Genomic DNA, 14,247 nt, shown 5'->3' with positions numbered 1-14,247 from the left:
GATTTTAGTCTTTTTCATGGTACTGGTATGCTTTCCGCCAAATTCACATACGTGTCTTTATTCTGGAAAAAAAGAACCCTCTAGTTTATATACTTGTTTTCTTGTCACATTTTATCAGAAAAAGTAATATGAATGGCCTGCTTCAGTCAGGGACAATAGGTGCATGTGTATCTGTGTGGCACATGGATTTTTAAGTATTTATGGGGTGTAAGAATGTAATGGTAGTTCTGAATAGTAACAGTTATTGTGTGTTTCAACCCAAGATTTCATTCCCATATAAATGAGCTCTGTGAGATTATTATGCCAAAAATACCAATATTTGTCTTTCACTCAATTTATCTACACTTCATAAAAATCTTTAAATATTACTTCATTATCTTAAAATTTGCTTTGCAGTATATGAAGTCTGTGGAATGCCTCTTAGATATTTATGAAGTAGCTCAGATTTTTGCAGGTGTTGTAGACTCTTAGGGATATAGAGCTTAATTTAGAACAGACTCCTCTTTTCTGCATTTTTCATTTTAAAAATCAGATTACAGCAAATCCATCTGTGTGATCCAGCTACACTGACATTAGTTTTTAGATATCTCTGTGGTGTTTTGGTTAGGCAGAGAAGTTCTCTTAGTTTATAGTATCCTAATAGTCATGCAAGGACAGCTACTGCAGATAATACTCTGGGTTCTTGTATTCATGTCATGCTTCTCCTGTAAAATTATTTTCCTGAAAGATACTTAAGCAAGATCAGCATGGTAGTTTATTCAAAACAAACAAATACAACAAAATGCAAACAACTAATAAAATACCCTTATAAAATAGAATTTAAGACTTCGGAGTTTAGCTATGTAGTAGAATATTGCCTTATGATGAGAAAATCAGCAATCTTCTGTCCTAGGAATGATGGGGGTTAAGAAAAATTTTAAGAACTCTTACCAGTCTGCACGTATATGTGCACATTCCAGAATGCATGATCATGAATGCGTATGTGCACACATACACACACATACAGACACACAGGCTAAGTGTGGGTATAACGCATATGTTAATTATCTAGATTCTATCATACATGGTACAACATATATTTGTGTTAAAACATCATGCTGAATACTGTACATATGTTTTTGTCACCTTTAAAAAGATGAAGACTGTCCCCCAAATGTTTGAGAGTGCAATAGGAAAACTGTATTTGTCAGAAATTGTCTTTAGCAAGCTGACAAAGCCTTACCTTATGCTGTATCTGGTCGAGAACCAACAAAGTATGCATAGATTTCCAAATGACACAAAGTCCTGCTATATATCTCTCAAAAAATAGCTTTGCTGCCAGGCTGTGATGGCACATGCTTCTAACCCAGCACTCAAGAGGCAGAGGCTGGCAGATCTCTGAATTCGAGGCCAGCCTGGTCTACAAGACCTAGTTCCAGGACAGGTTCCAAAGCTACAGAGAAACCCTGTCTCAAAAAAAACCCAAGCCAAACCAAACAAAGTAAATATTATTGCCAAGGTAATCTCAAAATAAAAGGAGGATTCTTTCTTGATTTTATGTCAACTTAACTGTTAAAGAAAATTAAGTCTATTCATTTGTGTAAGAGTTATTTATCTTAAAAAATAACTAAAAGCACTTATGTCAGATTAGCACTTGGGTACAGTTGGTGGTATGCCTGTGGTAGCATGTAAGTGGTGATATGCTGCCAGCTGGGTAATCAGGCAGAATCACATCGGATTGTAGTAGAATCTTAGTCTCAGCTGCTTCCGGTTTCTCCTTTACCAATCTTGTGCCTGTATATTTTAGTTCAGCTGTTGAGAGCCCTATGGAATGCTATCAGACCTTGCTTTTCAAAGGGGCTGTGGACCAGCATCAGTGTTACCTATAAGATTGTCAGACTTGGTCTTGGCCAGTTCCTGGGTTGCTTGATAGGAATCTTCACTTAAACAGATTCTCTTAGTGATTTCTTTGAGTATTAAAGCTGAAGAAGCCCTGCTATAGAACACAAAAGACTTGTAATTTAAATACTTTTGTTACAAAGTTAAATAATTTAGAAATGATTAGTAAGAACATTAAACACTTTCACCTTAAAAGCTCCCTTTTTGATATGGCTGATGATAGCCCCCATGGAATGCTATCAGGCCTTGTTTTTCAAGTGCATTTTGCTGTATTTCTGTACTTTGATTTTTAATCTTACTAAGCAAAGAAGATAAATGACGTGAAGAAGCAAAACCATTGCTGTTAAATCTACTTACTGGCAGCCTCTGGCATCACATAAAATCAGCTCCTCAGAAAAGGAGAAAGACTTGCTCAGACACTGGCGTTCACAGACTGTATAATCAGCACTGGGCTTTTATGCACACAGGGAATCCAGATAGACTTAAAACATAATAGATGCCGAGTGAACTAGATGCCCTACTCAGGGAGTTGTTGACCCTGAAATTGTCCTTGAAGATCATGATCCTCCTCAGGAGTAGTACTATAGTATTATGGGATGTGCCCACGTAGTTCCACTTGCTACCCTTCCTTCAAGCTACATGTATGATTAAAAACGTTAAACTTACTTCATCCCCATGAACCTTTTCTTCCAGTGGCAGAACTCCTGGTCATTGTTTCGTTACCCTTTAGGGTGTTAGGACTCTGAGTAAGAAGTAGAGACATGTAACTGCTTCATGTTACTACATTCAAAGAAAAATTGTGTGACACGCTCTACCTCTACGCTTCCAATTTAGTTTAGGGAAGAAAGCTTTTGTTTGAGTTCTGCTTCTGATATTTGAAAGCTCCCTTCAACTCCCTAGCTGAGATGGCTGCAGGTGCTCACAGACCTTTTCTGATGTCTTTGTGTCTCTTCACCTCTTAGTGCACTACGGGAACAAATGAAGCTTTGCCAATAGTCTATCAAGTCTGGGTAGCTCACTACTCTTGTGAACCTGGGTTGTTCATGGTTCTTTCATTTATGCCGGAGCTTTGGCATACAGTTTGACAACCTTACCGTAGGCTAAGAATACTTACTATGACTGTTCTTGGCCTAACAGTGTACAATAACCTCCCTTTTTAATATATGGTAAGGAAATTTTCTCCATGCCTCCTCTAATTCTGTTCTTATCTAGTAGTTTGTCCTTTGTCATGGATGACCAGGAAACCTTGGTGATAGGAGACAGCTCAGCTGCTGTTAATACATTTTAGATGTGTTAAATGTGGGACTAGTGAGAAGGCTCAGGACACAAAGATGCCTTCCAATATCACACAGTTTTCTGTCACCAGTTGCCAAGCTTATTAATAATAGCAGAAAAGGGACTGTGTGGTAAGATTTCTCTTAAGCAAGGGATCAATGGGAAAATGATCGTGTCTTGAACTCCAAGATGGCGAATGCAATTTTCTTCCCTTTCTGAATGCATTATCTGCTCCTGGAAGTCTGTGCATAATATACTTTAAAACATGAGTGGTAGCATTTATTATTCCTTTCGATCATAGGTCTTTTCACCCACATTCTCAGTCATTTATTTAATTTCTGAGATTAAGGGAAAAGCAATGAAATAATAAAGAAATGGATTATAACTGTTACACTTAAGGAATAATTCCGATTTTTTTTCATGTTATGATTTCACCAGGCCTGTTAAATACTGTGCTCCCCGTGTAGTTCTTGATCTTTCACACCAGGCCTGCTGTGCACTGTGCCTGATGTGCAGTCATGTCTAGGTGTCTTGTGCCAGTGGACACTCATGTCTCTTTTGTTCCATAGGAAAATGACTCAGGCACCTTGGACACAGTGGGTGCTGTGGTGGTTGATCATGAAGGGAATGTTGCTGCTGCTGTCTCCAGTGGAGGCTTGGCCTTGAAACATCCAGGGAGAGTTGGGCAGGTAAGGATCTGTGGGTTAATAATTCTGCTTTTCAAAATGAAATCTTGTCTAAGTACAACCATTCAAGTACTAGGGATGTTTTTTCCTTAGGAAAAATAAAAATCCTTGTTCTTGAACATTTAATTTTTATAGATCAAAACCAAAAATCCTTTAAGTCTTATTTTTTTAAAGAGCCATCTCATGGTGACGGGGCTCTTGTTGACCTTTATGACCAGTGACCATGACCTCCCTGCTCTCAGCACCCTGGGCGGCACTGGCCTTTGTTTGTAGTAGACATTAAATAATCGTGTATTGATTTACATCTTTTTTAGTGAATATGACTGTAGGAGCAAGCACTCCCTGACTGTATTGCCCGTTGCTTTTGAAGTGAGAACATGGTTTTAGAGTAACACGTTTTACTCCATTCAAGTCACAGTGACTTTTTGGCATTCTCTGTCTCTCCTCTGACTTTAGACATTTTACAGGGTAGCTAGGATTTTTGGTCACCCTGTATCACAGACAAGTATTTAGCAAATGAAGAAATTCTAATTTACGTGAAGCTTTCTTAGCCTGAGTTCTCTTGCAGAGCTTTTATCCAGCCTTCCTTCTCCACTTCCAGTCTTTAATTCTGTATTGAAAATGAAATCTAAGAGTAAATTTGATATACCACGGGTGGTGGGCATTATGACCTGACTTTGCACATTTCTTTTTTTTTTCACATTTCTTATGATCTTAGTAAATATTTATGAATCAAGACACTCTCCTGTAACTTTTTAAAGAGGTTATGAAGATTTTATTTAAAACTCAGTATTTGGATCTTGTCTCATATGTGAAATGAAGGTCATGTTGTTGTGTGTGCCAAATTCCTTTCCTCCAAATGCTATCAGATGCCTTCCTGAAGTAATGGAAAACTTTGGGAAATGATGAGGTTCTACAGGTACCCAGAGAAAAATCACAATACTAGAAAATGCCTATAAATATACCTTTGCATCAGTCAAAGTATGTGGAGAACTAAGTGATCAGTTTAAGACAGTCATAGGGGTGCTGCAGTGATGCGTCCTCTCACCACTGCTCTTTAATATGTTCCTGGAATTAATAATAGCAACAGCCCTGGTGGATGAGGAGATAGGTGTGCAGATAGGTGGCGTGTGAATCAGTAATTTGCATTTTGTTAATGATACAGCACTACTTGCTGAAAGTCCAAGTGATCCGCAGGCCATGGTAAGTAGAGTGGTGAAAGTCAGTGAAAACCTTGGTATGAAAGTCAACATTGAGAGACTGAGATGCAACAATAGGAAGGGTGCACAGGATTTTAACATTGTAATAAAGACTCAGAGCCTCTGTTGTAGTAGGGATGCTTGTTCCTCCTGGCCACCCCGAAATAACCACACAGAAACTGTAATTAGATTACTGCTTGGCCCATTAGCTCTAGCTTTTTATTGGCTAACTCTTACATATTAATTTAACCCATTTCTGTTAATCTGTGCATCACCACGAGGCTGTGACTTACTGGGTAAAGTTCTGGCATCTGTCTCTGGTAGGGCTACATGGCTTCTCTGACTCCGTCTTCTTTCCCCCAGCATTTAGTTTAGTTTTCCCTGCCTAGCTAAATTCTGCCTTGCTATAGGGCCAAAGCTGTTTCTTTATTCATTAACCAGTGGTATTCGCAGTATACAGAGAGGACTCCCACATCAAACCTCAAGCAAACAGACAACTTTCTTTATCTGGGAAGAAACCTCAGTTCAAAGGAGGGAACTATTTTAGACATCAAGAGGCAGATAGGGATAATGAGGGTTGCATTGCAGGCACTAGGGAAGGTTTGATCAGCAAGAGACATAAGGACAACAACAAAATTACAAGTACATGAGACACTTGCCTTGAGCTGCCTGCCTTCTTTACAATCCCGAAACCTGGACAATGAAACACTCCTCAGAACAGCAGCTGAATGAGTTTGAGATGGCATGTCTCAGGAGGCTTCTAGGCTTCACATGAAGAGATAGGCAGTGCTTAGAGGAAAACAGCATTGCTAACTTGTATGAAACTGCTGGGTCCAGGAGTCATCATGAACCTGGAGATCACATTAAAAAATATCTCCATCTACAGAAGGAAGTAAACTACAGGATATGGCTGTGACGCTTGAGATACTTGGACCATGTTATGAGAATGAATGACGGCAGATATCTGAAGATAGCACTGCTTGGAGGAGTGCACGGGATAAGATGAGGAAGGCCCAGAAAATGCTGGATAGACAGCATAAAGGAATACTGTAGAACTTTGGGTATGACAATAACACATGCATCTAGGACTGCCCAGGATAGGAACAACTGGAGAACTGCCGTAAACGGGCTGCCCATGCATGCTTAAGCATTGCCAGGGCATAAATAATGATGGATGATGATGTGTTGTATGCCCCTAACATTTGAAGGACAGTAAATGTCTCTGTTGGTTTGGACATGGTTGTTAGTGACTGCTTGGAGCAGACTGATTTGTGGAAGGCTCCTCGTGATATTCCCCAATTAGCCCTTGCTATGGACAGGTTTCTACACTATAGTCCTGTACCAGTAGGATGTGAATGGTAATAGAAACTGTTTTTTGTGTTACTTTTTACATGTAGAAAATTTATGGCGAGTGATTACTTACTCTCTGTATAGTGCTTTGCTCACATTCTAGAAGCCTTTGTTCACTCATGTTTTTCCAAATTCAGGAACTGCATATTTGTCAAGTTTGGAGTAAGAAGATCAAACTTTCTAAGTCAGGTTTGGATATCTTAGTAGAGAAGATTACTTTGTAAACCTCTGACTTTCTCAATATTTGTTTGTTTGGGGTGGTAAAATAATAGCAGCAGTTGGGGTGGTGGGTGCTGTTAACAGGGTGCTGCATCTACAAGTCTTGAAGACATTTTCCACCACAAATGGGACTTCTGTGAAATTTATACATTTGATTTGCTCTACTTGGCTTGTTTAAAAATATGCTGTTGTGAGAGCTAAAAAGTCATCAGAACATGTGGAGGAGAGGAGCCAGTGTGCTTAGAGGAAAACAGCATTGCTTACTTGTATGAAACTGCTGGGTCCAGCAGTCATCATGAACCTGGAGATAGGAAGAATCAAATGAGAGGTAAAGAAAACCGTGAAGCACAAAAGCGTGTCCTTTTAAAGGCTAGGTCAAAACTCACAGAAATGAGATGCATTTCAATGTATTGTAAATGCTCAAATGAATGATTTTTGAAAACTGGCATACCCGCTATAGCTATTTAATAGAAATGCAGATATTTAATAGGAATGCAAATTGTAAAATTTAATTTGAACTAGAGTTTACTTCTTTTAGTGTGTAACCATTAAAGTTTATAGCGGGGATATGAGAAAGGAATTAATAAACTTTACTATAAAATAAATAGTTACCAAGGTCTAAAGATGAAATGCTATAGTGCTTACCAAGCTCTAGAAGATTGACACAACACATTTTAATTGCACTTCCTACGTCCTTGAACTATCACTGCCATTGGTTATATATACACTTGCAGTGTTCAACATACGCTTTCATTCACATGGTTCCTTGACAATAATAAAAGTGCTTTTATTATTCTTTGTTGTTTTGTGGTGAATTCAGGTCCTGTGCATGCAAGGCTGACTCAGCTGTACTCTTTGCGATCACTTTTTTCTTTTTTAGTTGTCTAGGCTGACCTTAAACTTGCCCTATGTCCCAGGCTAGCCTTACACTTGTGATCCTCATGCCTAAGCTGCCAAGCTGCTGGGATTATAGGTCTTCTACAACAATCGCTTGCTACATTATTATGCTCATTTTATAGAAAACAATAGTCTTGAGACAGTTAAGTAATACGTTATTTATATAAATTATTTTTATTATGTATAACACCTTTAATATAATTTTACTTCCAACATAGGAAGCTTCTAAACACTTTTTACAGTTTTGCATTTTACTTGCAGAGGTGAATAATAGAGGCCAAATTCTTTATTGTTATTGTATTTTTGTTACTATTTCATTCTGTTTTCAGAAGGTTAAGGAAAGTAAGTCAGCTCGAGGCCATGCAATTAAGAGGAGATATTATACAAGAAATTTTCTTAAAGAGAAGAAAAAGAGGGATGAGCAATACTGTGTATCCTTTCTTAGGAAGGCGCCTTCCCCTGGCTCTCTGAGAGTGCCTATCCCCCCACCCCAGGGTTTTGTATAAAGGAACTAGGTTGCTTCCAGAGAGGAGAACCAGCAGCACTGTAGGTGCAAACTTGACCACGCAGCGAGGGACTTTGTAGCAGTTAGAAGGGCTTGCTAGGATAACATGTTCCCATAAGGCAGTAAGCTCTCATAACAGAAGCAGATGGTTGCTTCGTGGAGATTCCTGCTGGGTAGAATATTGGAGCAGTTGAGTTCTAAGGATATTTAAAAAACTGGAATGTCTCAAAAAGCTGAAATTTTATCTGTGTACTCTTCTCCGCCTTAGCCTGTCAGCTGAGTGAGCCTCTAGAAGTTGCAGTCCAGTGTTGGGGGAGGGTGTCTTTATTTATAGTGGTGAGTGCTACATGTGTTATAGATTCTAGAAGTCCACAAGATATTAAAGCTTTTTGTATTGTTTTCATTTGTTTGTTTGAGACAGGGCTATGTATCCCTTGCTGGAACTTACTGTGTGGGACTGGGTTGGAACTGAGCCCTTCCTGCCTCTGCCTTTTGAGTTCTGGGCTTAAAGGCATTAGCTTCCACACCTATTTGTATTAAGTTTTTCAGAAACTTAATTGTTAGCCTTTGTTATGATTTCTGTGTATTGCTCCACCAAAGCTTATTTCAGTTACTGTCAATCACCTATACCAGTTTTTCATTATTAATAGTGATGTAAAACATTTACCCTATTTGTCCTAATATTAATAAACACCCAGGAGTCAGAAATTGTGGTGAACACTTGATAAATTCAAAGAATAGTGGAGGAAAGAGCGACTGACCTGAGTCTCAACGTTTCCCAGATCCAAAAGCCCGAGAATCTCTTCCAAGTCCCTTCTTCTCTTCTCCGTGTCTCTCTGTCTTCCCCTGAGTTGGCCAGAAAATACTATGGTCCATTCCAGCCCACTGAACTCTGCCCTCTGAACCAAGGTCCACCTCCACTGGTGGAGAGCACCAAGTCCCCCATAACGGTGCTATGATAATGAACTTGCTCAGTACCATGCCTCGTACTTCACCAGATGCTGTCAGGTGCTCCAGAAACCAGAGTTCTTGCCCATAAATTCCTCAGAAATTCAGCATTTTTCTAGTTTAAGAACACTTATTTTTAAAACTTTTTTCTTCTTTATTGAAAATAGATTTTTTTCTCAGATAATATATCCTGATTGTGGCTCCCCCCCCCCACTCCTCCCAGTGTCTTCTCACCTTTCTTCCCCTCAGGATCTACTCCCTTTCTGTCTCTCATTAGAGAACAAATAGGCTTCTAAGAGATAATAATAAAATAAAACAAAACAAAAACTTATACACTGAGCAAAAGAGAAGCAAGAGAGCCCAAGAGAAGGCAAAAGAAACACATGTTCACACATCTAGGAATCATATAAAACACTAAACCAGAAGCTATTTTATAAGTGCAGAGGTGCGGGCCCTGTGCATGCTGTTTTAGTCTCTGAGTTATGTGAGCTTCGGTCATGCTGTTTTAGAGGGCCTTGTTCTCCTGGTGTCCTCATCCCCTCTGGCTCCTACACTGTTTTTTGCCTCCTCTTCTGCAGGGTTGCCTGAGCTTCTAGGGGAGGGATGTGATGGAGCTATCTGTTTTAGGACTGAGTCAACAATCCTTATTTTAAGGCACCATATTGGTTACAAGAGCCAACAGAGCGACTGGCCAGCAAACTGTGAAAGGAAAGGGTTTTAGGACTAGGAAGCATTACTGATGGCACTAAGACAACTTTCTCTTGCTGTTCTCTAAGAACTTCTACTTGTTAGAGTAGTAGAGAACATTTGCTAGTATTCTGCATTTGTATGTGTGTTACATGTGTGGGTATATGTGTAAGCATGCACGGGTGTGTCTAGACTGAAATTGATGTTGAATGTTTTCTTTGATTGTTCTCCACTTTATTTACTGAGGCATGGTCTCTCCCTGAACTTGGAGCTTCCTTATTCTGACTGGTCCAGCTTGCCTCGGGGATCCTATTTTTCTGCCTTTAATTCTGGTATTACAGGTGACTGCCATTCCTGGCTGACTTTCTGTGTAGGTTTGGGGATCCATATTCTGGTCCTTCTGGTTATGTGGCAACTGCTTTACGCATTGAACCACGTCTCAGGCCCTACTGATCTTTTTGAATGACATATAATATCTACACATTTTTTAGACAAAATATTGATTTATGTATATGCTGATTTATTAATGTTACTAGCTACTGGGGAAAGCATAATGAAGGGGACAGGGAAAAGCTAGTCAAAGATATAGTTAGGTAGGAAGAGTAAGTTCTGGTGTCCTTGTCATAGCAGAGTGAGAGTATGGGCAGCAGTAATGCATTGCATATCTAGAAATAGACACAGCCTTGAGAGTTTGAAAATCATTGTTTGCATAGCTCTTATGCAAACTCTTATAAATTTATGCTGTTATGAACTGTTTTTTAGTCTTTTATTTGTGTGCACAAGAAAACAACTCCTGGTGTGGTTCTTCAGTCATCCCCCTTGTTTTCAGTCTACCCTGTTTTGTTGAGGTGGGGAGTCTCTTATTTTCATTTTTAATTAGCATAAAGAGTAATAGATTTCATTGTGACACTTCATACTTAATTTGCTTTGTTGTCTATTTTGTTTATTTTTAATAAACTGAGTTTTATTTGATGGATATTACTTTCATATTGAAAACTGAAAATTATGTATAATATTCAGTAAGTATTGTATGAGTCTATTTTCTGTCTTCCTAGGCTGCTCTTTATGGATGTGGCTGCTGGGCTGAAAATACTGGAGCTCATAACCCCTACTCCACAGCTGTGAGTACCTCAGGTATTTGCTGCTTTTATGGCCATTTTTCATAGCTACAATCCTGTCAGTCATTTAATAATTAAAATCAGTGTTTGGGGGAAACATTTATAAGAGTGTTGATGCATAAAAACATCATTAATATTTGGGAGGTTTTAAAGATTATTTAGTTTTCTATTATAAGTGCTCTGCAAATGTTAACTGTAAAACTCTAATATTGGCTATAATTTAATTCTATTTTATTATCTAGTGACCCATGATAGTTACAGTCACATCTCGAGTGACGTCAAAACAGTGAGGCATTTCAAAAATTATCATGTAGTTTCTTGAGTAAAATGTTGACGTGAAACTCACAGAATGTGCTTCAGAATGTATAGCCTACAATATTTCCTCAAACTATCATTTTAATAAAATACAGAACCTTTTTTGTCTGTATAATAAGAAAGTGTATGATTTAGTAATGATTGAAATAGAACGAGCGTGTGTGATGTGGTTTGCGTGAGAGCATGCGCTTGAGCATGCACATGTATGTATGTATGTGTGTGTGTGTCCCTGTGCTGTAGGGATGGGAAATAGGGGTGGGGGAATTTAACAGGTGGAGCAACAATCTGATTCTAGAGTTTTATAATACTGATACCACATATACTTGAAGCCTGTTTTTTTATGTGGTGATGCTACTGGTGGACAAGGTCAATGCTGGTTCACCCCTTCCCTCGAGCTACAGTTCTGTTCATTTCCAAACAGTCCCAGGGTTTACACATCTGTGCAGCACAGATGTTTTTCTTTTCTTTCTTCACCTCTTGGGTTTCTGACCACATTGGTTTTTGTTGTCTAGTACAGTAGCTTTCCTGTGCTTCCTGCTTACTCATCCTGTGTCCACTGTAGTGCACAGTGCACTAGTTAATTGTTACCTGCTGTTTCTGTCGGGTGGGCTGAGCTTTTCCCCACTTCAGATGCAAGTGTGTTTACCTTAGAGTGTCCTCCAGGATCCCTTGACCTGGAATGGGCTGGTCTCCTAGACCCGTGAGAATGGGAGTGGAGAATGGTAAAACAGCCCAAAAGTAAGATACTGAGAAGACAAACAGTAAATTGTTAAGAGTAAAAATAAAACCCCTGTCCTTGAACAAGTACTTTCTCAAAGTAAAAGATCGACTACAGCTCAGCCTGTGCTGTTGAAGACCAGGAGGTGCTCTGCCTGAGATCGACTACAGCTCAGCCTGTGCTGTTGAAGACCAGGAGGTGCTCTGCCTGAGATCGACTACAGCTCAGCCTGTGCTGTTGAAGACCAGGAGGTGCTCTGCCTGAGATCGACTACAGCTCAGCCTGTGCTGTTGAAGACCAGGAGGTGCTCTGCCTGAGATCGACTACAGCTCAGCCTGTGCTGTTGAAGACCAGGAGGTGCTCTGCCTGAGATCGACTACAGCTCAGCCTGTGCTGTTGAAGACCAGGAGGTGCTCTGCCTGAGATCGACTACAGCTCAGCCTGTGCTGTTGAAGACCAGGAGGTGCTCTGCCTGAGATCATCGACTACAGCTCAGCCTGTGCTGTTGAAGACCAGGAGGTGCTCTGCCTGAGATCGACTACAGCTCAGCCTGTGCTGTTGAAGACCCAGGAGGTGCTCTGCCTGAGAGCTCCACCCACACATACTCCAGCTGACACCTGTCATGTAGACCGATTTGTCTTTAAGTCTCTAGCTCACAAAAAAACAACATGGAGACTTATTATTAATTGTGAAAACTTGGCCTTAGCTTAGGCTTGTTCCTAAATAGTTCTTATAATTTAAATTAACCTATATCTTTTAACCATTTTTTTTTTAATGTGGGTTGGTTGCCTTGGCTCTGAACTCCACATCCTGCTTCCTCTTTGCCTGGCTAGCGACTCTGCCTTTCTTCCTCTTCTATTCCTCTCCGTCCCCAGAAGTCCCACCCAACCTCTTCCTGCCTAGCTATTGACCATTCATCTCATTATTAAACCAGTCACAGTGACAGACACATCTTTACACGGTGTAAAGGAAAATTCCACAGCCCTCCCCGCTGACTGTTGCGGTTTGCCCCACTTTCCCAGTCTGTTTCTGCTGGATGCTCAGTTGCCTGGTCAGGTGCTCCACCGTCTTTCTACTGCTTGTCATCATCTTCTGGTTTGTTTGTTTTTGTTGTTGTGTTTTGTTTTTGTTTTTGTCTTTCATGGTTTCAGCACAGTTAACAATCTCAGTTCTTCAAAACAGAGAACATGAACATTTTTTGTGCAAAGCTTCTATAATACAGATATTGCCCATTATAGCATGGGACCTGGTGCTCCCTCGTTTTTTTTCCCCCTCTTCTCTGACGTGCTTCATGTCAGTTATTTTCATAGGATTTTCTTCCTTTTGAAAATAGTTATGGGGTTGGGTTCTCATCATTTCTCTGTATGCTTTCTCTTGCTGATTTCCTGTTTTTGCTATCTTCCTGATTTCAACTGTTTTCTCTTTGCCAATTAACTTATACACCTGTGCCAGCTCTGGGCTTTCTCTGAAAGTCGACATACATTCTTTCTATTTCCTGTTTAGTAGTCCTCTGTGAGTTTTATGTGTGTAATTTTTCCCACGACTACCTTTCTCCAATAGTTTTCTTCTTTAAAATGTTTCAGAATTACACTAATATTATTGTGTGGATGGGGACTATATCTATGTGCCACAGTACATGCGTGGAGATCACAGGGCAACCTATAGAAGTCAGTTTTCTTATGCCAATATAGGGTCCCAGGGATCACACTCAGTTTTGCAGGCTCAGCCACAGTCTCTTTGCCTGCTGAGTCATCTCACTGACCCTCTTAGCTGTTTTCTTGCCTTCACTACCCTCTTCTTTTAGATAATAAATATTGACACTATTCTATTATTTGTGGCTTCTTATCATTTTTACTGATCTGTCTAGTTTTTTTTCAGACTTTTGTGTTCTCATCTGCCATGTGTGGCCTCCATCTGTCCTATCTCCTTTCTTTGTATCCGAAGAAAAATATGATTGTGAATCATGAGACTATTTTGATATACAAATCAATAATGAATCAAAAGCATCCCAATATAATTGTAAAAACTGCTTTTTGTATTTTATTTTGAATGGATGAACAAAAATAGTAATGCATTCATTTTTAATTTAATTATGATGACATGTAAAAGTTTTGCCATACAACGTCAAAAATAGCTAATGTGTGTAGTCCTGTGTCTTTAGTAAATTATGTGAACAAATCGAAGTATAAAAAATTGCTTCATTTGTATTTTCCTACATAACTGTCAATATCATGTATTGTGTATGCTTTTGTTTTAGCAAATGTCTTCATTGAGTTAGTTAATTGTTTAATGTTATCCCTTGAGAGTCTGCCTAAGTCTGTCACTTTGAAAGAGATTCAGTCCCTTTGGGATTGCCTATTCACCAACAAAACCAGTTTTTAAAAACTGGTGGTTTGGAAATTAGAATAACAAAATACTTTATTAATTTGATCTTTTTAAGTAGAATGCAATG

At 39.4% G+C, this 14,247-nt stretch overlaps 1 protein-coding gene across 6 annotated transcripts in view; it reads left to right on the top strand.

Moving 5' to 3' along the window:
* The window catches only part of Tasp1 (taspase 1), a 222,667-nt gene that overhangs the window by 106,179 nt on the left and 102,241 nt on the right, over positions 1 to 14,247 (top strand). For 4 of the 6 annotated variants that reach the window (XM_075962312.1, XM_075962311.1, XM_075962315.1 and 1 more), the window contains 2 exons: positions 3,723 to 3,842; positions 10,700 to 10,778. In XM_075962312.1, the coding sequence (XP_075818427.1) occupies positions 3,723 to 3,842; positions 10,700 to 10,778 (199 nt within the window). The remainder of the gene's footprint in view (positions 1 to 3,722; positions 3,843 to 10,699; positions 10,779 to 14,247) is intronic. The other 2 variants (XR_012909713.1, XM_075962313.1) reach the window with 1 other exon arrangement.

Source organism: Microtus pennsylvanicus, chromosome 2, assembly GCF_037038515.1.
Source record: "Microtus pennsylvanicus isolate mMicPen1 chromosome 2, mMicPen1.hap1, whole genome shotgun sequence".
In the NCBI taxonomy this organism is placed as follows: Eukaryota; Metazoa; Chordata; class Mammalia; order Rodentia; family Cricetidae; genus Microtus; species Microtus pennsylvanicus.
The sequence above is the reverse complement of the archived record's forward strand: the minus strand, read 5'-3'. Positions and strand labels throughout refer to the sequence as shown.